General features: G+C 40.2%; 1 protein-coding gene across 4 annotated transcripts in view; it reads right to left on the bottom strand.

Moving 5' to 3' along the window:
• The window catches only part of LOC136430585 (malignant fibrous histiocytoma-amplified sequence 1 homolog), a 39,379-nt gene that overhangs the window by 15,769 nt on the left and 565 nt on the right, over positions 1–23,045 (bottom strand). For 3 of the 4 annotated variants that reach the window (XM_066421324.1, XM_066421321.1, XM_066421322.1), the window contains exons 1-3: positions 21,649–21,744; positions 10,770–13,890; positions 10,156–10,247 (exon numbers count right to left, since the gene is read on the bottom strand). In XM_066421324.1, coding sequence (XP_066277421.1) covers positions 10,237–10,247; positions 10,770–13,740 — 2,982 coding nt within the window. In that variant the 5' untranslated portion in view covers positions 13,741–13,890; positions 21,649–21,744 and the 3' untranslated portion in view covers positions 10,156–10,236. Of the gene's footprint in view, positions 1–10,155; positions 10,248–10,769; positions 13,891–21,648; positions 21,745–23,045 lie in introns of those variants that run through there. The other variant, XM_066421325.1, reaches the window with a different exon arrangement.

Here is a 23,045-nt window from a genome sequence, read left to right as displayed (position 1 = left end):
ACCCCAAAAGGAAGACACCCTTTCTGACCCTTATATAGATATCAAGAATTTGCTATATAAAACAAAAAGTATACTAACAAGAAATATCTAATTGTACCAATGAACCCGCAGTCAACTATCAGGTCCCTGGTGCACAGCTCTAAGTTTGGGTGCACCAGTATTTCCAGTTCTGTTAACTATATGTAAACTACGCACAAAAAGTTTGGAAACTTTACTTTGATTGATCATATTTCCATTGTTTTTTTTATCAATTTCAATGTATTATGTATCGTTGGAAAGCCTGTGTAATTTCCTTTCCTATGATACCCTACTCATTATAATTGCAATCTAATGGAGCGAGCACCAGGCCTGCTTACGCGAGTGGGTTGTAGAAAAAATGTGCCCAAATTTCCATAATAGTGTCAAACACCTAGCGCAGCGCCAAACCCATTAGTGGTGGTGTCGTCCAAATCGTGAATGGAACAGTGTGTGGTGGAATGTTATGTTCACAGCTACAGATAAGAGAAGGTTTATTTCGACTGTTGGATGGGTAAATTAAAGTGTTGGGGCGGCGAGGAGAACCCTATGCTGACTGTTACACAGATAGACTGACTGTTTGTTGGGGTCAGTGTTATAGTGTGAGGCAGTACAGCGCTAACTGCCAGCGGAAAAAAACAGGCTAATCATCCTAAGCAACTTCGATGTGTCGATATAGAGACACCTTTCTCCATCCAGTCACATTTCCAAGATCCTTATCTCTGCAATATGATTATGAGACTGGGTGCCATTCTGCAAGATGATAGTGCACGTCCATACAGAATGAGTCTGTGAGAGTCATTTCAGACCACCTCCAGTACCTATGCAGGAATACAGAGGATAGAATGGCCCTCCTGTAGCCCAGATCTTAACACAAATTGAACACAGTCTCAGACTCTGTGATCACTGATCAGCTTGGGCGAGCTGTGCATGCAGTTGTGATCAACAGAACAACACTGGTCGACCTGCGACGACTCCTTGTGGAAGAATAGCCAGGGGCCGCGTACCAAAACTGGTGACAAGCATGAGGAGGATGTGCCGGGCTGTGTAGTCAGTATTAAGCCACCCTCATCATAACTGAGGCTCCTTTACGCATTTTTTCTTTGGATGAAGACTACCCTTGGCTTTCATATTAATGTGTTTTGTTGATTCAAGTTTCACATCACCCTCGTACAAAAGCCACGTGCTACCAGCAGTAGACAAAATACCGAATTGAGCGTTTTACATTTAGTAGGGTAATTTGGGCACTTTTTTTATGAGACTCGCTCGCATAAGCAGGTCTGGTGCTCGTTGTATTAATTTACAACAATAATAAGTTAAGTATCATGGGAAAGAAAATCATAAAAGCTTTTCAATGATATATAAATCATTGAAATTGATCAAGAAACAACGGAGATATGATCGACCAAAGTTAAGTTTCCGAACTTTTTGTGCGTAGTTTATTTCAAACTTCCTAAAGTTGAGAACATGCCACACTACTATAGTATCTCAGGTAATACTCTCACATCATTTCAAAGTGTAGGGAGATTACCAACTTGATCCTGAAGGCTCAAGGCAAGAACCTATTCCTCTGATCCTCCCACAAAACTCTGAAATATCTCTATATTTACTGGTAGCCAGCTGGGTTCTGTCTACTATAGATTCCGTTGTGAAAGTCCAGACTGAAAAACTTTATCCAGGCCCAAAGGCTGAAACACGCAAGTGGATGGGAGACATACATGTACATCTACCATTCTGTCAAGTGTTCATTAGGACTGTAGGGCACATAGCTGTTTTTTTCAATGGGAAGTACATAGAGAAAACAATGCTGTGTATTCCCTATCACACCAAGTAGTGTACCAGCACGAACAAGGATATTTACACACGTTTGGGTAACTTGCAAAGAAATCCTCAAGCAGCTTCTGGATCAAAATAATGTATGACTTAGACTTTAGGCCCACTAAACCTCAGTGCCCTTTTTGACATCTGCCATCTTTATCAGCATCATACTTAACTACCTTTTCAAGCACTGTTTAGAATAAAGGGAAAGTTGGTCAAAACACACAGCAGGCGGACCCCATTCATTTCAATTATAGTGATGGGCCCGTTTATAGGTACATACAAAATGTAGTACGATGGTATCCATGTTCTCCATTGGACACAATGCTTGAAGTTTACAACTGTAATATGGCTGCACATGATGGCAATTAAGTCCAATTTATATAGAGTCATGATCAAAGAGGGCAGCAAATACAAAATGTACATGTACTGTATGTACTGTAATGTAAATGTTCACAGCTTTATCTTTGTGGGTTTTCAGTGTAACCTCTCCACTACAAATTTATGACAAGGATTTTCCCGTGGATCGCTGCTGTACTACAGAATTGTTCCAACCTCAAACTTTTAAGTTGCAAAACCCCTTTCCCCCTAAAAAAAATCCCCAAGAAGATAAATGAATTTACAGTACTATCAGTATCATACTATCAAAACTACTATTCATATCATAATATGAAGCTACAATAGTACAAAACTACTTGATCCTAGTGTGGAATGTACATTTACATGTACTGTTTACGCTGAAGAGCAAAATGGATATAATTGGTACACAAAAGAACCCATAAGTGCAGTTTATGGGCTATTTAGGCCAATGCCAGTTTACGTGCGGTCACTGCACGTACCTAGTACATGTTTAAGTTATAATGTAACCAGGGATCTCCCTAAAGAATGGAACAGTGGCGCTCCTCCATCCTGTTCTAATCCCAGCTCCATCCTGTTGATTTTCAAAGTTAGGGTATTTTTTCCAATTTTTGCCCAGCAAAGCCTGTAATTTTTCTAAAAACTAGAAATTTCAGATGTAAAGCTGAAGTTGCAGGAAATGACTTCCATTATGTCTGAAAAAGGCAAAATGCAACAGCCGCTCTTCTTTTGAGGGGTGCGCCCCCCCTCCAGACCTCCCCCCTCGCCACACGTATCCTGTGCCTGGCACCTTCCCCCCATCCTGCTCTATATATCTGGGGAGATCCCTGTGTAACACAGATGTTATGTTCCAGTTCAATACCACCATCAGCGAAACTGTTGTGATGTGATGTTAGTCATAAAGAAAAGTAGTCTACATCCATCTATTTTTTCGTGGAGACTTAATCTTGCAGTAGGAGTGTAAAGAAGGTTTTCGAGGTGATTGAAATTCACCGCTGAAACAGTTTTGCAGTACAGCAAAATACAAAACATATTTGCAGTGTCATGATTTTGCAGTGTCATGATTTTGCAGTGTAAGAGGGCCAGGAAAATAAACCAATTGCAAACATTCCAAGATCCACAATATCATAAAGTCATCAGGTAATCTTCAGGCTATGGTTCAAAATCTGCATTTCTCAAACTCTCTTAACTCTTTTCAATTGATTTCATCCTATCTATATGATCGCATTCCAAGATCAATCATTATGGTTACATTTGATCTACATTTTTTTTCTTAGCTTGAGTCCCCTGCAAAGGATATCAAATGCAGAAATCTACAATGAATTACCATATCAATGGTCTGTTTCTTGGAAATACATGTAGTAAGACCTGAGTATGACCATATTTGGTTGGAAATAAAAAAGAGATTCTAGGAAATTGTGAATCTCATTGACCTCAAATAGAGGATGACCATTTTTGGTCACAAGAAAGAAGGTAATATATAAATTCTAGGAAACTGTAGGATGACCAAAGGCAAAAAGAGATTATCAAGAATTTCACAGAAATTCCTAGAATGAAGAAGACATTAAAGATACAAACTTTAAAAGTGCTCCACAAGAGCACTAATTTTTTTCCCTTCAAAGCTGCAAAACAAGAAATTCTGAGGAAAGGCTAAGTCACCCATCCAACAAGATATGAGTTGGCTACCTCAATTTGTGTAAAATCATATTTTATTTTCATACAATAAGCAAAAGGTGACAAAACCTAAGCATTATCAGGGAACACAGGGCAAGACAAATCAAGACTTCCTCCTTCCCCTCTTCCCCAAAGTATCATGATGATAGTGCTTTCAAACTTTACTTTCCCCGCCTGGCCCTCCACAAATGTTTGGAATATCCCTGGATAATAAACAACTTATTTCAGATATATCTTCAAAACTAGGCCTTAAGCAAGTAAGTTCTTTTTTTTCAAATATTACAGTGTCAGTGCACATATTGAATCAATTTTACCATCCAAATTCAGTCAAAAATGCTAATATTGTTACTCTTTCATTTCGATCATCTTGTCGTTTAAACTCCGCAGAATTCCGCTTAACCTATAGCAACACAGGAATGTAGCGTAGGACAGCCTTGACTTTAGTTTTGAGTATGCTAACTTCTTTGTATTTTTGGTACACACACATTGTGGACATGTACATTGTATTACACAGATTTTCCAATGAAAATCTGACCTCTTCTAGTAAAAAAAAATGCTATTGCTAATCTTTGCAACATTCCTTTGGATTAACTTGTCTTTCAAACTTCACAAAATTCCACTTAACCTAGCAACGTAAAAACACAGGAATGTACAACACGATAGCCTAGATTTTTGTTTTGAGTACGATGATTTCTTCGTATTTTCAGGTGCACATATTCTGGACATGTACATGACTAAAATGTATTACACAGGCTTCCCAATGCAAATCTAAACTCTTCTAGTAAAAAAATGCTTCCGTTAATCTTTACGACATTCCTTTGGATCAACTTGTCTTTTAAACTCAGCAAAATTTCACTAAACTTAGCAACGTAAAAACACAGGAATGTACCACGCCATAGCCTAGACGTTGTTTTGAGTACACAAACTCCTTCGTATTTTTAGGTGCACACGTTCTGGACATGTACCTGTCATTATTGGCTAGACAAGCTGTATGTCCTCTCCTTGACATGCCTGGAGGAGGTTCTGGTATCATTGTGTCCTGGAATGTGCCTCGGGTCAAGTTACAAACTGTCAACATCTTAAGTCTGCTGTCAGGTAGAGATGAGCCTCTATTTTGTATACATGGTAAATCTAGACGGTTGACAACAGCAAACAAATAAATCTGCACCACTTCTTCTTCAAATTATATGTTAATATGTAATACAGAATGATAAAGAGCAGTTAACGGAATGGCTGAAAACGAAAAGACAAAAACTGTAAACAGAAAAACAAAATTTTATCCACTGCAGTTGTTTGAGTAACTGGCATTTCCTGGATGTCTAACTTACTAACCTTCATCGACGTAGGAAAATAATTTCATTATCAAAAGACAGTTGATGATCTTACACTGAAGAGAGACTGTATTATAACAGATAGAAACGTTTAACTATATCAATCTGCCATCTCATCCATATTCCAGTGGTCATAGTGTTTTAAGAATAGGCGAGTATTATTGTGTAGCAGTTGATTACTTTGTTATTGTTGCCAAACATTATACCATTACAACTGTCAAGCAAAGTTCATTCATTCTGAAGCACTTCAAAAGGAACTAGTTACTGTGAATCATGAACATTTGTCACGGTTTTATATGTTTGCAGTTTTCAGTGAGCTCTCACCACAAACTCATCGCATCGCAAACATGTCCAGTCTTACTTCTGTATTTACTGTGTTGTTTCAACCGTGAACGTGAAACACTGCAAACGTCATTTGCCCTCCTAAACAAAAATCAAGTCCCTACAAACTTGAAACATTCAATAATCTTTATGAGGTGAACATGTGAACCAGAGTATCCAGATGATACAGCCCCAGAGAGGAAGTCCTTTAGTACATGGTACACAAAACTGTATGTCTGAACAGATCTAGACTTGTATGCTGAGACATTTGACAAACAGTCCTTCCGTTTTCTTGTTTGCCTGTTCACAAAGGAAGAAGGCTGCTTTGTAAGAGAAACTGGTTGATTGTGTCTGCGAGCTAACATTTGACAAAGGGCAGAAAGTAACCAGCAAGGTTAGCACTGTCAGTTCCACCAGGAAGACGGGACAAAGAACATGTCACCTGTGGTCCCTCGGTAATGATAAAGGTTTTCCACCTGTGGTAAATGTGGTAAGGTGTTACACCTGTTCACAATATATGGACAGACAAGTGTCACACCTGCCATTTCAAGAATTTTTTTCTTTTTCAATTTTGCTGGTCACAGTGGAGACTGCAAATATAAAACCACCACAAACACTTCAAAATTTACAGTACTTTCACAGCAGTTTGAAAATAGCTTTTAAGAACTGCTATGTGATAAAAAAGTTCACTAATCTTACGAAGTTAAAGAAAAGCTGCATAAAGCTACCAACATTATTGTATTATGGTTGTCTCCTAACCTGCATAAGCCAATACCTATTCAGGATTAATTGCAATTAATGGTATAACAGTTATTTTAACCCCCCTTTAGCATGCAAATAGCAAGAAGAACTCTTCTTTTTAAATTTCTTTTACATGCTTAAGTCAATAGCCAAGTATGTGGTTTGCTAGCATGAGAAAACAAGACTTAATGAAGTCCTGCTTTACAGTAAAGAAGGAACAAATTGCCCATAAAAAGCATTCTGTGTATTTCACCAGCAAAAATAGCCAAGTGCTTGTTTGTAGTCACATACCTTCGACAACCACATCAACTACCCTTCAGTTGTTTAAAAGCTTCAGGGCGAGGTATCCCAAAAATGTCCAGATATAAATGCTTACATCCCCCCAAAAAAACCAACTGGTCATGTGTGAGAAATCAATAGAAGTATAGGTTTCTACCAATAATGCCATGGTTTGCCCCATGCCTGGTATAGGTATGGGCTCATAGCCCCTAATGCCACCTATCTTTTACATCTGATCAGTATTTCAACATATCATACTTTCATAGCATGATTCTGACATAAACTGTTAAGACTCTCATATTTTCATGATAACTTAACCACGTATATGTTTGTGAAGGGTCAAAAGACTTGATTTTTTTCAGGAAACAGTCTCTCTAAGTCTGATACTGACACAGTCTTTGGAAGAAGATTTAGACTGAACCTCTTCTTAACTAAACCATCTTAAGTATGGCATGCATGCCAGGGCTCTCCTCATGGTCTATCTCATTCACGCGATCTTCTCACAGGCTATTTTAAAAATGGACACCTTAAAAGACCCGGATACAACCTGTTTGGAACTTTTCTTTTATCAGATAGAAACGAGCAAAGAAACTGTGCAAACAACAATAAGCTTAAAACCTTCTCAAGAAGACCGCTTGGAGGACAGATAATATCTGGTCAATGTGGACAGGTGGTCACTATAGATTTTTAATGCTTTTGTCAATGGGAAAAATTATCTAATTGGCCAGATGGTCCTTATGTAGATGTGGTCACATGTTTGACATGTAGACATCCAGCTTTTGTTTGATACTTTTAATCAATCACTTGAAAGTATGTTATGTGTGTAGTTTCTATATCAGAAGAGGCAGTGGCCGAGTGTCCCTAGCCCGTGGTTGTCCAGGCCTGACAGGTAAGAGACGGGGATCACCTGCCAGATAAACAAGGGGATCACCGCTCTCACACTCCAATTAGACACATTCCGTGCCATCAAATACGTGTCTGGGGCCCATGTCTGCTGCCAGGTGAGTGGAAAAGCATGTGAAACATCCCAAATCCCCTTTCACACTAACTTCCCCTTGTCAGCCGGGCAGAAGCACCCTTAAGTGGCCATCAATCTGTGTTGACAGGTCTCAGTCTGGACTTATCAGGGAGTTAAGAGATATACCCATACGCCCCTCCCCCTACATATGGCTTGTACCTTCAAACTCCAACTTAAGCTAAAGCCATCCCGCGTTCACATTGTCCAATGGCTTGGAAAAGCATCACGATTTACAGGTTCTTAGGCCTTTTCAATACTCTACATAAGCTGGGCGCCATCCTTTAAGTGCGCATGTGGGCACATGTATACGACATTTGAAAAGCATTTAAATGGCTATAAATGTAGGATACTGGCCAGGTAACAGAACAAAAATCTCCTTGAAATCCTGCGTGACAGCCTACCAAGAAGCCGGAAATATGTGACTGGGAGAGATTTCTGAGAAGGATTATGGCATTTCTACAAATGAAAACATCCTCCTCCAAGTCTTACCACAAGTACCTGGAGTGGAATGGTTGACCTGGTTTCAGTAAAGCAGGCCACGGCTTCAGACTACCCTGTCTACCTCTACCTTGCCCTTGTAATTACCTTCACCGAGAAGGTTATGCAGAGGGTAGCGTTTGTGGGTTTGTGTGTAGAGGACCAGCTTAACTCGAGAATGCCTTGATGGATGGTCTTGGTATTTGGTCTGTTGGTAGCTTTTGATGAGACCTAAAAACGATTAGATTTTGGGCCCCCTAGCGGCTTCTGACGGTACTGCAGCGGAACTTCCTGTTTTGATATCTCGTGTTCCGGACATGCTATGGTCCTGATTTTTGAGTGGTAGATAGCTCTTTGGACAGAGAGTAAGTGGTGTGGGTTTGGGCCCCCTAGCGGTTTTGCGTCTGACTTTGAAAGCGAATAACTCAAGAAAGGCTTGATGGATGGTAATGAGTTTTGGTAAGTAGATAGCTTGAGTGATGATGTACATGATTAGATACTTCTTATGCAGATCAGTATCTAATTTGCATAATTAATGAGGAAAGTTTATACATCCGCCAAATTCCATGATAGGACTCTGAAACATGTGACATATGTAACTGAGGAAGAGAGAAATATTAATTGATATGAACTATGCAAATGAAGACCTCATTTGCATAATTAATGAGAAAATACTATAACAAGATGGCCTTGATGGATGGTCATCATTTTTGGTATGTGGATAGCTTGTGTGATGCTTAGTATGATTGGACGATAATTATGCAAATCAGATTCTAATTTGCATAATTAATGAGGCAACTTTAAAAATCCGCTTTGTTCCATGATATGAGTATTCAAATTGTAACTGAGGAAGGGAGGACTGTTGATAGATAGTAAATATGCAAATGTGGGCCTAATTTGCATACTTAATGAGTAACTTGTAATATTCCACACTGGCAAATGACGGCAATTTCATACATTTAATACTTTTTTTGTCGCATCGGGAAGTTATGTGAATGTGAACATCGTTGACTCAAATTATGTTAATAACGGCCTCTTTTGCATAATTGATGATAAATATTAGCATAACCTTCTTTGTTAAGCTCATAATTTGTTAAGCTGATACTTTGGACATGTCATATTTTAAGACAATCAACTGGTATGATTTATTATTCATGAGAAACACTCCTAATACGTCAGTCATAAAGGTTAAAATCATTTGGCGAAGGTATGAGGTCGGGGAACTCTAGTTTGTATTGACATGTAAGGGGGTGGTATTCAATAACGCTGATACAAATGAGAATCTGTGTGAAAAAGTGAACGGAGACTTTTTAAATGGCCATGTTTACAGACATCCCAAAGCTTGCCAGATACCACCCAAAGCTAAGGCTAAATCATGCCTTGGCAGGTTCCCTCTCGCCAACAATGAAGCTCCCTCTAGCAGGCTAAACAAGTATTACACCACATACAAAGAACTCTGCTCTGGTACATGTAACAGTTTCAACTTGTCAGCCAAAGAAATCAGAATGCTAACATACTAATGCTGATTGTTCTGTAGAAATCTCCAAGTCTTAACCAGTCAGACATCATGGAAAGAAATTCTGGTTATCGTTGGCAAATGTTCTGCCAGTGTTTTGTTCAAGAACAAGTTCAGGGTCAATTTCTGATTGCTACTGATTACTGATGGCTGGCCTCCAACGTTCAAATAGCCTGGGAACACTCACTGTGTTCAAACAAATGGAGATATTACTAACCAAGTCCCATGCATACAGGTAAAAATGGCCAATAGATATGAAGAGGATTGAGGACCATTAAAGCCAGCCATCAGAAATGAGTCTCAATCAGAGAAATCAGAAAAAACATGCAATTTAACACTGCCTGCAGACTGCTATGTAAGCTAGCATGAGCAACGCTTCTCCTTGATATGTAGTTAACTGAGAAAACATGTAAACAACTTTATTCATATTCTGAACTGCTGACATTTTTAACTAAACGTAATTACATTGTACTTCTGATCATCAGTTTTTACGTACTTAATGTATTCATGGATTTAAGTTCACTATTCCCTAGAACAGCAGTATAAAAGATTTTCTCAGTTCAACAAATACTATGTAGATTGGGACAAAATATCAAAAAATCTTTTACCTCCATACACTTGTTATACGGTGTTTGCCACCACACACACACTGCTTCTCTGCTATGATGTATACTGCCTCTCACACTGATTCATACAGATTCTGCAAAAAAAGAAAAGCATCCATCAAAAGAGTTTGAAGGGAGTCTTTTTTCTCCAAGCTTACACAAAATGTATCTGCAGATACATGTTTCAAGTGTGGTGCCAACTTGTACAAGGCAGTCTCAAATGTGAACAGCGCCCTCTAGTGGCTACTGATTGAAATACAGTCTACATTACATTGCATTGAAACTTATATGTACATGTACATAAAAGCAGCACAAAATTTTATAAGCAACACTAGTTACAGACTTTTATTGAGAAGTAGGAAATATAGCGTCACAATACCAACTTTAGATAGGCAATAGGAACATTCAAATTATACTTTGATGTTGCTTTGAATTAACAGATTTGTAATATCTTGTTTTCGTCAGCAGGGCTAGCCCTTTGTAATAGCCACAGGCTAGTTGGGCAGCCCTGGCTGTGTGTGCAGCCGAACCAATAAATAAATAGATAAATTAACAGATTGAGACACCATTATCAGTGTAATGCTATAACACATCATTTTGGTTATTCAGCTGCTCACCAAATGTTGTTATCGGTTCAGGCGGATACACCAGAGCCACACTGAGGTCCACACCTTCCCCCTTTGGGCACCGAACAGTCGCCGGCTCCCTGGGTCTGGGGAGGGTCAGCAGTCTTCCGGGGAACTCGTGTGGCTCTGTCGACCCCTGCTGCAGACAGTGTGGACACACCACGTGCAGGGACTGCAGCATTCCCGGCCACTCCTCCAGCAAGGCACACAGTTCTTTCACCAGCGGGACCACAGCCTGCCAGGCTGACCAGCTGTTCACCTGAGTCAACTTCGTGGTTAGCAGCATGCAGCTGAGGTCTTGTGAGACCTTGAGTTCGACCAGGACAGGGACTTTCCCGCGGTACACGATGCAACTGTTGGACACGTCCATTCTGTGGACGATGTGGGGGTGGATGGTGGCGGTGAACCTTTCAAACAGGCCTGGTGGGCAGAAGTGCCATATGCAGCACTTGATCTGCAGGGTCTCAATCTGCACTGTAGTGTGGTAGTAGGGTAGAGTGAGCCTAAGCCCTGTCTGGCAGCCAAGTTTATGTCTGAACCATGGAACAGAGTAGGAAACCAAGTCTTTTCCCACAGCATCCTGCTGTTGTGAGGTCCCCTCTTCTCCTGTAGCAGCGTTGTGGCTCGGGTGGTAAGGAATTGGGAAAAACATGCCCAAGTCACAGAGGAATCTACCCACCACTTCTGGTAGCTCTACAAGTCCTGCTTCCTGCAGTACTGCATTCAAAAGATAGGGGGACACCACACCATTCAGTAGCAAGTCCTCTGTCACCAGCTGAATGGAGGAAGCAGGTGTGGTGTTGGGATGTGGACTTGCTTGTTGTTCTGACAGTGCCCTGAGAGCATAGCTGAACAAGCGGTTGAACAACTTGACGAGATTTACTGAGGTAGGGATGACGTACTTCCTGAGATGGGGGTTGTTACCGAGGTACAACAAGGAACCTCTGTCCTCCAGCCACTGTAACACCTCCAGCCGCTGCCTCTTTGGTACCCCTGCGATAGCAGCCATGCCGTGGAAATCCTCCAAAGTGATAAACAGCGTTTCCTGTCTCTCCTTTATCATGTCCTCCAGATGGACCCATGTTGTGTGCACTGTAAGGCAGTTGTTGTTGCGGAACAATTGCACATTGCTGTACAAATAAGGCAGCAGGTCTTGTATGTGTTTTACACTGCTTTGATCATCAGCCAAGCTGATAGGCAGAACAGCTGACAAGACCCTGTTCTGACTACTCTGAAAGTATTTGGTTCTTCGTGTAGGGCTTGACGGGGAAGGCACAGAAGTTGGTGCACTGCTTTCCTGCAAGAGTTCTTCCATGCTATTGGCAATGCTAAGGAGATGTGATTTTGTCTTCATGTCACTGAATATTTGTGATATCTTCTTATGAATGTCCAGGCTTCTGCCTTCAACTTCGTCTTCCTTGCACTGGTCTACATGGGTCCCTACAATACAAACACAAGCGTAAGGCACTCTTGCTATGATGACGCTCAGCCAAAAGCCCACGTCATCCCAAAACGTGGAGTCCCTGTATTTGCAGAGATTGACAACTAGCAGGTAAAGGCAGCTTTCTGTGAAGAAGAACTGTTGTGCGAAGTGGTACATGCCATTGCCTCCAAAGTCATACACCACTGTGTCAACACATGTGCCTGAGTCAAATGTCATGGCTGATATGTTAAGGAATTTGGATGACGTTGTTGAAGGCACGTTGAGATCGCCATTCAAGGAATGTTTCAGCTGGGTCTTACCAGATTGCTTCCTCCCGACCAAGGCAAGTTTGAATCTTGGGGCGACAGAGACCTTTATTCTTTGCAGCTCTTCTTGAAAAGCTGCGATGGCCTTGACCCCGTTTTTACAGACGTCCAGCGGAGGTTGCAGCAGGGGGTTCTCGCTTACGTCTAGGCAGTCAAGGTTCGACAGTTTACCAAACCCTTCTGGCAAACACTTGAGTCTGTTTCCCTGGACAGACAGCTCTTCCATGTTCACCAGTCTGGTGATGGAGTCCGGAATGCTTTCCACATTGTTGTGATCTAACCAAAGCACTCGGAGGTGCTGTAAGAGGCTGATTTCCTCTGGGATGTGAGACAGTTTGTTTCTGCTGAGGAACAGTTCCTCTACTCGGTTAAGAGCTAGCACTGCATGAGGGAAAATTTCGTAGCAGTTAAAGCCGAGGTTAAGAACTTTTACCCTCTGTAAATGCTTGAAGTCGCATGGGAGATTGTGCAGCTTATTGTTGTCTAAAATAAGTTCTTCCAGCAGTACAAGTTCTTGGATACAGTTAGGAAGAAGGGTAAGGCCATTGCTGCTGAGCCAAAGCACTTGTAGGTTTGTAAGGAAGGCAATATTGCATGGCAGTGGTCCTGAGATAGCTGTGTTGTGGCTGAAGTCAAATTCAACCAGCTCTCTTAGTTCAAACACTTGTGGCGGAATGTAGGGAATTTTGTTGTGATCCAAATCTAGAGTCCTAAGCCTTTTCAGTTGCCCAAACTTAGCTGGAAGGTAGGTGAGGTAGTTATAGCTTATGTCCAGCTCTTCAAGCAAGAAAAGCTCACATACAGCATTTGGTAGCACCTGGATGTAGTTTTGACTAAGGAAAAACTTCTGCAGTCTCTGCAGCTGGTTGATCTCTGGAGGAATACTTTTCAGCTTGTTGTAACTGAGGTCCAGTTCTGTGACGCTAGCCAAGTCTAATATTTGCTCCGGAAAGCTCACAAAGTTGTTCTTCTTCAGGTCCAGTACACCCAGGTTGGTCAAATAATGGCTGAAGCTGGCAGGTAGTTCCTTCAAGTTGTTTCCGCCAAGGTCAAGGACGTGTAACTCTGCGAGTTGCGTGAGTTCGGAAGGAACCCTCTCCAGGCCCTTGTCCCATAGCGAAAGCTGCCACTGCTCTTCGAGGGCAATTCCTCGGCACATCAGCTCCCTCAGATACTCCGCTTTCAACTTCTTGTCTCCTTCACTTGCTGTCATCTTTCTTCAGTAGACCAACAGCGAGCAGGTGATATGTGGGAATACAAGATTGTCTTCAGTTTTCATCTACATCTTGTAATATACTGGGGTCCCCATCTTTATCTAGTGGTTCCTCTCTGAGGCCTGATTGTCAGACAGCTGCTCTTGGACCTAAAAGGAAGAAGACAAATAACCTATCAGCCCTAATTGGTTTACAGAGGTGGGGAGTGTTTTTTTCCATAATTGGTTTGACATTTCAGCAAAAAATGGCTGGGTGCCCACAAACTTATATTTTGGACATTAATAAAGAGATGTTGGTTTATCCTGAATAAAACCAATAAGAACAAAACATTAACAATCATACTTTTCTGGGCACTTTTAAACAGGAGCTTTCTCCGAAATTGTTGACATTGAATCATGATTGATCTTAAACACAGTTAGGTCATTTTCAACTACATTTTTCTTCTCATTGTGGTAAATATTCCTTCTTACAAATTACTTGTAAATCCTCTCCACTAGCAGACAGCTCATTACATACTAATCCCTTTCCAAATGTATAATAAGTACTTGTCAACGTAGGACTGTGGTTAGTGTACTAGTAGATGATGGTAAACAATGATGAGTGGCTTGTTTTAGCAGGCAAACAAGAATGAATGCATCACAGCCCATAAGGAAGCGTATTGCTTTATCTAATAGCCTTATGTAAATTTGCTAATCAAACATCATCAGCTTAAGCACATTACATATTCCTAGCATTCTGGTGGGATACCAACAGGATCTGAATAATTGTTGAGAGGGGGATTGTTCATAGCCTCCGTTGCAGGCTCTGACGCGGCTTTTTGGGGGGGCAAAATAATACACTTTTTGCAGCCGTCTAGGCGGCTATTAGTTACAGGGTTGGCTGATGGTTACGGGCTGGCTGCAAAAAGTGTATTATTTTGCCCCCCAAAAAAGCCGCGTCAGAGCCTGCAACGGAGGCTAGATTGTTCAAGTTTTTGGGTAGAAATCATATATGATGTCAGGCTATTGATTCCAACAAAAATGTCTTCATTAAAATGATAGAGGTGCTTTAGTACATTTGATACATGACTGAAAGAATTTTGGGTTACACTGGTAAATCATGTACACTCGTCCAAGTACATATAGCGTATGGATATTGGATAATGTTAAGGCAACAACAAATGTTACTAACATTAACTAAAATTTCCCCTGCTGCAGCTACAGGTTTGTTTTGGGTGGGTTTGTTTACAGTTCCATTTGACCACCTCACCCCTACTCAGTTATAATGATGATAGCCCATTACTGCCTCGTTAGACTTCAGCATACGTACATTCATGTGCCTCGTAAATATTGCAAGCTCGTACTTTACCCGGATGCAACTTTGCAGTCAAATGGGAAGGTCAGTGTTTCCCACTGTAAATATGGCTGGGACATTCAGACAGCTGGACACCAAAGTGGTCAGAATTTATCAATATACAAATGTATGTATCACTATCAGTGGTAACTGATATGAGTGTTAATCTTATCAAGACACTGTCCTGGGTGATAATGCTAAGTACCACAAATGATTGGAATTTTGAAACGACCACAAACCTGCTAGATACCATAATTGCTATATTTGGAGGGGACTGTATGGTAGGAAGGATGAGGATAAAGAAGGAAGATAATCAAAATCTGCTAAAAAAACATAAAGGAAAATGAAATTGGATTGGATTTTAATTAATGTGGCATTGTCTACTCCCCCTCCATTAATAACTGGTTTTGAGGCATACTGAAGTATTTCTAGCCAAGCATTTAGCCCCTAGCAACTGTTCTTCATCTTAGATAACTGTCCACTAGCCCCTAAGCATACAAATTCCCCACATGCCAAGAGTCTACATCACCTAAACAAACCCTACATGTACCATTTGCTGGTAGGCGTTGGCAGCTCTGTCAAAGCCCAGCTGTGCATGATTTACATGATTCCTTTTAAAATTTGAAAACAATATTCTGTTATTGATACAGTTATCTCTGTTATGTAACCAGATACGCAGGATCACATTGATAAAGTTAATATCAATCACATTAAATGGTATTCAGAGGGGGTCATTAAAGCTGAGCTAAGATGTCAACCATACAGCCTAACATGGCAGGTGGGGAACAAAAAATGTACTGCTGACATATACCAGATAACATTTTACATCATTTAAACCAATTAAGGTCTCATTCATGAGTTTTTCCGCCCCATAGGCTTACATGTTATAAAACGTGTTTTACATGGGCGCGTTCGTAATGAAGCTATAGGAAATGCACCGATGTCATTCATTCTCTGTTGAGCTCATCTACCCTAGATCATTTGAAAAAATTGCCAACTACCAGTTGGCATACAATACCTTTTTATGGCAATTAAAAACGGCACTTAGCTAGACCCCCTAAATAGGCACTTTCCAGCTGAAAGTGATCGACCGAATTACCGCTAATGTCCGGCTGTGGACGTCCGACCTCACGCGCGGCTGCCGAACTTTACCTGTTAATTTCTTCAGTTACAAACAAGCTTTCATCAGTTTGACGCTTGATATCAGCTGGCCTAGCTAAAAGGGATTTTTACACCGATATAGACACATGTACATGCAGCCGTTCATTTTTTTGGGCAACGGACTCTTTTAGGGTACCCGCTCGGAGTAATACATAAATGAGACCTTAAAGAGCAATAAGAATGCTTTCAAAACTGTTCAACTGGCAGAAAGATAAGAAGCTGTCCTTTACCTTCAACACAGAGAATCACCACCTGTGTTCTATTAGCTGTAGGTTACTCCACACCTACACCAAAGACCATGATGATAAGAAGTCGTCATGACAATAATCAAATCTAAAGCCAACAGGGCAGTTTCATGAAGCAAAATCCTCATGGGGCCATTGTAACTACAGACTCTGGATCAATTCTTGCTAGACAACAAATCTCTATGATGGTGACTGGCTAAGGAAGTCACTGACTCTGAGTACCAGCTATCCTGTGGGACCCTGGTTGAGTCATCCCCTTCCTGTGTGATAAGGCCAGCTTCCCCTCCCCCATAGCGGGGTTCAGGCAGTTCTGAGAGGCCGCCACTTCCCTGTTCCTGGCACATGTGTACCTGACCTACATAAAGTTATATTGGTACAATGGTAAGAATGCCTGAGTGCAGTATGTGAGGGTTGGGATGGGGGAGGGAAACTTGACCTTGGGCTAACACCCACTAGACTAGAAGTGCCAACAAAGTTTGATCCCAGTTGAACCTTTTTACTTATATTCAGTCTTCTACAGTCTTCTACTACGAAAAAAAAGAGTCACAAAATAGAAAATGACTAACAGATAATAGATTATCCTGGATCTGCATATCTACATGTTTCTAAATTTCACACTAGCACTGATAGGCTGAAAAATACATGCATGGCAATGTAGCAGACCAAGGATATATAAATACACTATGTAAATGCACATTACTACTTTCTGACTATAGCACTAAATTTTGGGAACTTTGGATTTGCCAGTAAAGCTTAAATGATTTTGGATACATATGTACCTCAAAATATGCATCATATAAATCGGTATGTTATCAGCCTTACAGGGACGTATTGTAACCGGAACATAAACCAAAATTCACTGTTTTTGCTTATCTTTCTACATCATTAGTCGAATATACCTTATTACCCTGCACAGCAATATTCATCAGGTATGGATGAGACCTTGTAGTGTCGTGCGAACGTCTTGAAAAAAAATTATATACTCAATTCCCACTGCCACTTGACTTGTCCAACATTCCGACGAACCACCGAACACGCGATCAAAAGCGCGAAGTTCTGAAGTTTGCACACTTGTGGTGATTTTCCTGGGACGCTCGAACTCTGACCGCAACAGTTGATTTGGATTTTTCTTAGCGTTCTACGCTGGCTTATTTGCATATTAGAAAACAGGGTCCGCTAATTAATATGTGAATAAACCAAATTTTGCGCGTTTTGCGTTTATCGTTGTTTATTGATGATGGACATGGGACAAAATGATGGGAATATGTTGGAAATAAGTTACTAATAAGTTACAAATGTGAATCTGAATGTAGATTCTTCAAATTCTGACTATTTGTAGTTTTTGCCCACCAAATTCTACAATACGTACCTTTAAATTTTAGGAATCTAGAACAAAACTCCCATACGTGCCCACGTATGTTCCCATGCATCTTACAGCACCTTAGTGGTATTCCTTGTGGTAACGCTACATGTACAAGGTCAGGTCAGGATGGAAGGTCTGAGGATCTGACCCTGACTGGAAGAAATCTGCCACTACAACTCAAACCATATGGAATTGTTAGTCTGATGTCTTTTGAATCTGGGGATGAATAGGAACTGACTTGCAAGCACAAAGGCAGACATGTCTGGGGAAAAGAAACATTTGGATAGCCAATTTGCAGAAAAATTGTTTGTTTATTTTTGGTAAAATCTGCATTGTAAGCTATTGGTATGGTACTAGTAATAAATTAACCTGGACCTAACCTATCTGTGGTAACAATTACAGATTTGGTTATACTGTAATTGCATTGTATTCATATCTGGAAAACACATAACAGTTAACACAAAAGACAGGCCATTATATATATATATATAAATGCATAATTGGAATGTATATGAATACCGTGAATGATAAAAGCACAAGGAACACTAGAAAAGCAATATTTGCAAGCTACGCGTAGTACGATATATTTCACTCGATAACCTTTCCATTCAAAAACATGAAAATCTCATGATTTAGCAGCTAGTAATATAACATATAACGATATAATTGGTAGTAACCAAAAATCAAGTATTGTTTGGATTTATGCTATGAATGAGTATGATGCTGATAATAACAATGTTTACACATTGACAAGTTCACAAGATTCCCAGATGACAAATAATGTCACACCGCTTCCTCAATCTGATAAAGCAATATTGATATTATGCATTTCAGTTAACTGTTGTCTCCAAATTGGAAGTGACCTTTGTTGGAAAATGTTTGCAAAATATCATTTATTCTGAGCATCAAGCTTCTAACTGAGTGTGAGTCATACCTCTGGGTTGCCAGGTCATTATGTCACTTAGTCCCATGGGAAGTTCACCTGTTCTGTACAGGTGTATATGCTAATTACGGTGAGCTATTCTAAGCCTTGTAAAGGCAAACTAGATCAGGAAAACAAGAGCTTTTAAAAAAAGCTGGCGTTTCGGCTACGTTTATGAGTGTGAATTGTCTTTTCCCTTTACTTGAAGTAAAATCTGCCAGAGGAAGTCACTCAAGGGCTGTTCAGTCTATAAGAAAAATTGTCATTTTGGGAAATGAGTACTGTTTTAATAGAGAAAGGCAGATTGGGGAAAGCAATTTTGAAGTTACGTCACTTAACTTAAGTGCTTTTGAAAAAGCTGGTCTTGGCCTACAACTTGTACTTATTTGTAAAATGTACAATAGGCTCATTATAAAAGCTATCAATGTAATTATGTACATGGCACGCAATAAAACATAAAATTTGAAAAAAGCACCATTGAATCATCAGCACTATGGTAATTAAGTGAAATAGAAGTTCATAACAGCTAAGGTTCTATCTAAAATGACTACCAAATGTCAAACAAATCAACAGCTACCTCATCCGTATTATTCTGGTTTCCGCATTTACAACATTTCTTCCTTATTTTCCTGGGTAATTTTGCTAAAATTCATGAAAATTCCCATAGTTTTGTGCCGAGCGGCGCCACTTTCCACGTCCGTGTTGTCTGAATGAAGTCGATACTGAACAATGGAGCATTTGCTACTGTAACAAATGATCGCTGTTTTGCAAACAACATCAAGAGCCTCTGTTTACATCGGGGATAGAAGTTTAGTGGCGAGTGTTTTGCAAGAATCATCTTACCGCGCATAGGAGCCGCTGCACGGTATTTTCCATTACAATGAACAGAAAAATTCGAATGCCGGGTTTGGAATCTATGAAGTCCTGTTCATAAGACAAAGGCCTTGTATATATCAGGCCTCGAAATTAACTTTTTTCCCTACTGTCCCAGCATTGTCCCGAAAATGAATTTCAATTGTCCCGAAATGAGGATGGACCGTCCCAACCCTATTCTCGGGAAGTATGTACTACAACAACAATAAAGCTCAGAGTACAGTACAGTATTGTGTGTAAGATAATTGTCAATTGACAAATTCAAAATCAACTCAAATTCAAACTTGTCTTGTCATTCTTTTTATTAGACAACAACAACAAAGACAGACCAAATATTCTTTCTTTCTGTCTTGCTGTACCATATGAAGTAACACGTGGAAGATGGGTAGAATAAAATGTATATTGTATTGATAGTACTGCAGATGTACAGGGACCACTGGATTATTTTTCTACTGTCCCAAAAATGTCCCAAAGTGATTTTTCAGTTGTCCCGGCCTAAATTTTAGTGGCCCTGGGACATAGGGACATAGTTAAGTTCGAGCCCTGATATATTAAATGAATATTTAAAAATAACAAATATAAAATATTTCTTTATTTATTAATGAAAAAATGAAAAAATGATATTCATAAATATGATATTGATAGATTAATATAATATCAATATATATTTTTGATATTCAATATCTAAAAAGAAAAAAAAATCCATGCACGGACACGAACCCGGATCTTCTGGGTCCGAAGTGCTTCGCGTTGCCAGATGGGCTAAGCTGCGGTACGTAACCCGTCTCTCTGTACGTAATGCTATAACCTCACTATATGGTATCATTTATGCCGATTTTTGGTCGTTTTCTTGACGAAATCATTTTTTCTTCTTCTGCAATCTTGTGGAATAGATGTAATATGGTCATTTTTCAGGATATCAAAGTCCGAAACCACAATGCAATGATATTTCCGAACAGTTGTAGCAGTTACATGCGGTCGCCCTCCTGTGTGACATGCAAATCTAGCCTGCCTGCCTTTTCGTGCTCCCTTGCCATATAAGGCAACGGCTATACAAGGATTTGGGAACGTATTGCCATATAAGGTCTTCTGGTGTGCGACACAGTGTTGAACCAAACAGCAAGGTAGCAGAACGACTGCAAGGTAAAACTCATCTCATTGCGTTTCGGCGCGAAGGCGCCGAAACGCAAAAAATTGGGGTGGCACCAAGAAGGTTTGATACTAAAGTATAAACCTGCTTTATCAAAGTTTGATGCGAATATTTTGAGGGTGTGAAATTTGTGAGCAACTTGAGATATGGGTCACTGCGTGTATTTTCGGTCTAATGCCAAACAGTAAATTAAGCCTGTTGCCACAAAAAGCTGGGTCAGAATCCAACCTACTAAATGTAAACCCAACACCAAAACCTTTGAAATGGCAGAAATAAGAGACACTGTTGAGGTCCAAGATGGGGTATAAATTTAGACTCTTTGTTGCATTTGACTTTTAAATCTTTAAAGGCACTGTTCACAGAAAAAACATAAAAGATGGAACCGGAGGTACATTCTCCCTTCTGCCTGTAAATAAACGCACGGCTAATCAGTCAGTATTATCTTGTCTGTGTGATCAAACTGTCGTCCACCTTTGCTGTCAATCAAAAATTCACTACCCTATATGCTAGCCCCAATTCCTTATGTTTCTGTACGAAGTATTTCGTAGCTTTCTGAGCATTTCATTGAACTTATTCTTCATATCGTGAAAGAAATGGAAGAATATAAGCAAATCATATTCCAACTGACTAATTTCAAGGCAAAACGAGAGGCCATAGCGATCTAAACGACCAGGCGCCTCCGCCCGCTTGAAGCCATCAAAACAAAACGTTACCTGAGAGAAAAATCAGACGACGCGAAGATTCTCCCGCCCTTTCTGAGGAAAGCTTCCTCAGATATCTCGACTACACCTGCTCAAACTATACCTCCCAATGTTGTAGATAATAACGCACCGTTAGAAAATGCCCCGAGGCAAAACTCACCGGCTTGTGAGAGGAAGAGGCCATTTGTGTGAGCGAAGGCCGCTTTGCAGGAACCGCCATTTTTTCGTCTGTCGAGGTTAAAGTTCAAGCCGAGGGTCTCTAAGGAGTGACAGACGCCGTGGGTCAAGTTTCACCAAGGCGTGTTGAAAATTGATGAAGAATAAAAAGTCAACTTCAGCAAAGTGTCATTTTACAAACGCTAAGATATATAAAGTCACATCACTTATTCACTGAATTCCTCTTTTTGCTCCTTCCTTTATTTATGTTTGTGATTTCACATCTAGAAAGGGTCTGAGAGTTTGCACATCATTGTCACTAAAAATTTCGTATCGTCGCGGTTGCAAGGTTCATTGCACTGTTGTATTTGCTCTTTTCAATGAGCATCAAGAAGGCTATTAAATCTCCTTCTATTTTTCCTCCAATATTTTTCGGGATCTGTCAAATTTTAGACTTTCTTTTGTTATCGAAACAAAATTACACATTAACGTTAAACATTACTACTTGCTGCTACAAAAGGTACTTTTGAAAATCTGCAGCGTATACGTAGGGCTGCAACATTTCAGAATTGTAATGCATGAAATAATATAACACTAGAATCGAATTTAATATGCGCAATTCTGAAAAGAGAATGAATGGTATTCGTTACTTTGCTATGATTGAGATTGAAACATTTTGCAAGCAAAACGATTATTCCCATCACCTATAGATACGTTACAAAAGCGCGCTATGTTCACCATGTCTGAAGTTTTTTTATGGCCTAGAGCAGAATGAAAGAAGAAGAAGTTGCATTGCTTTATCTGTTAGTAGTGTTGCTGATTTAGCAATAGCATCCCGCCGTTGGCAGTCCGTTCACCTTTGGTGTGGCGGCAGTGTAAACTGAGGAGAAGACATGCTGTCTGTAAATAGCCTGTCGAGAGGTCTATCGGAATCCAGAACACGTGAACCTGACATGGCCGGTATTGGATAAAGAGGATCGATTCATTGGTCGGTACTTCCAGTGACTTAGCACGCCGACCGCTCGGTCAAAACACACCAAAACACAAAATGGCAACCACGCACGTTCTGATTTCTAATGACATCCCCAATAGCCGACGGTCCCAAAATATTATGAAAGCAGATGTGTTCTACCAAAACTGGGCTAATATGCACTGTATTTTTAGAGACTGAATGCGAGTTCATGTACACATAAATGTGACACAAATTTTCTCTTCAGTCAAGCAAAGCTACATCAGAAAAAAAGATGTCACAATACACCGTCAATTGCAACATGTGGTCTTTGGTATACAATGTATTCATGAGCCGACAAATCTTTTGTAGAGTTTGATCCTAAATATTGCGCTCAGTGCCCTATTTGAGATAGCAGTCAAATGCCAGGTCAATGCCACAAATAACCGCCT

The sequence above is a fragment of the Branchiostoma lanceolatum genome, chromosome 3 (genome assembly GCF_035083965.1).
Source record: "Branchiostoma lanceolatum isolate klBraLanc5 chromosome 3, klBraLanc5.hap2, whole genome shotgun sequence".
Taxonomy (NCBI): domain Eukaryota; kingdom Metazoa; phylum Chordata; class Leptocardii; order Amphioxiformes; family Branchiostomatidae; genus Branchiostoma; species Branchiostoma lanceolatum.
Note: the sequence above shows the minus strand (reverse complement) of the source record. Positions and strands in the feature narration are given on the sequence as shown.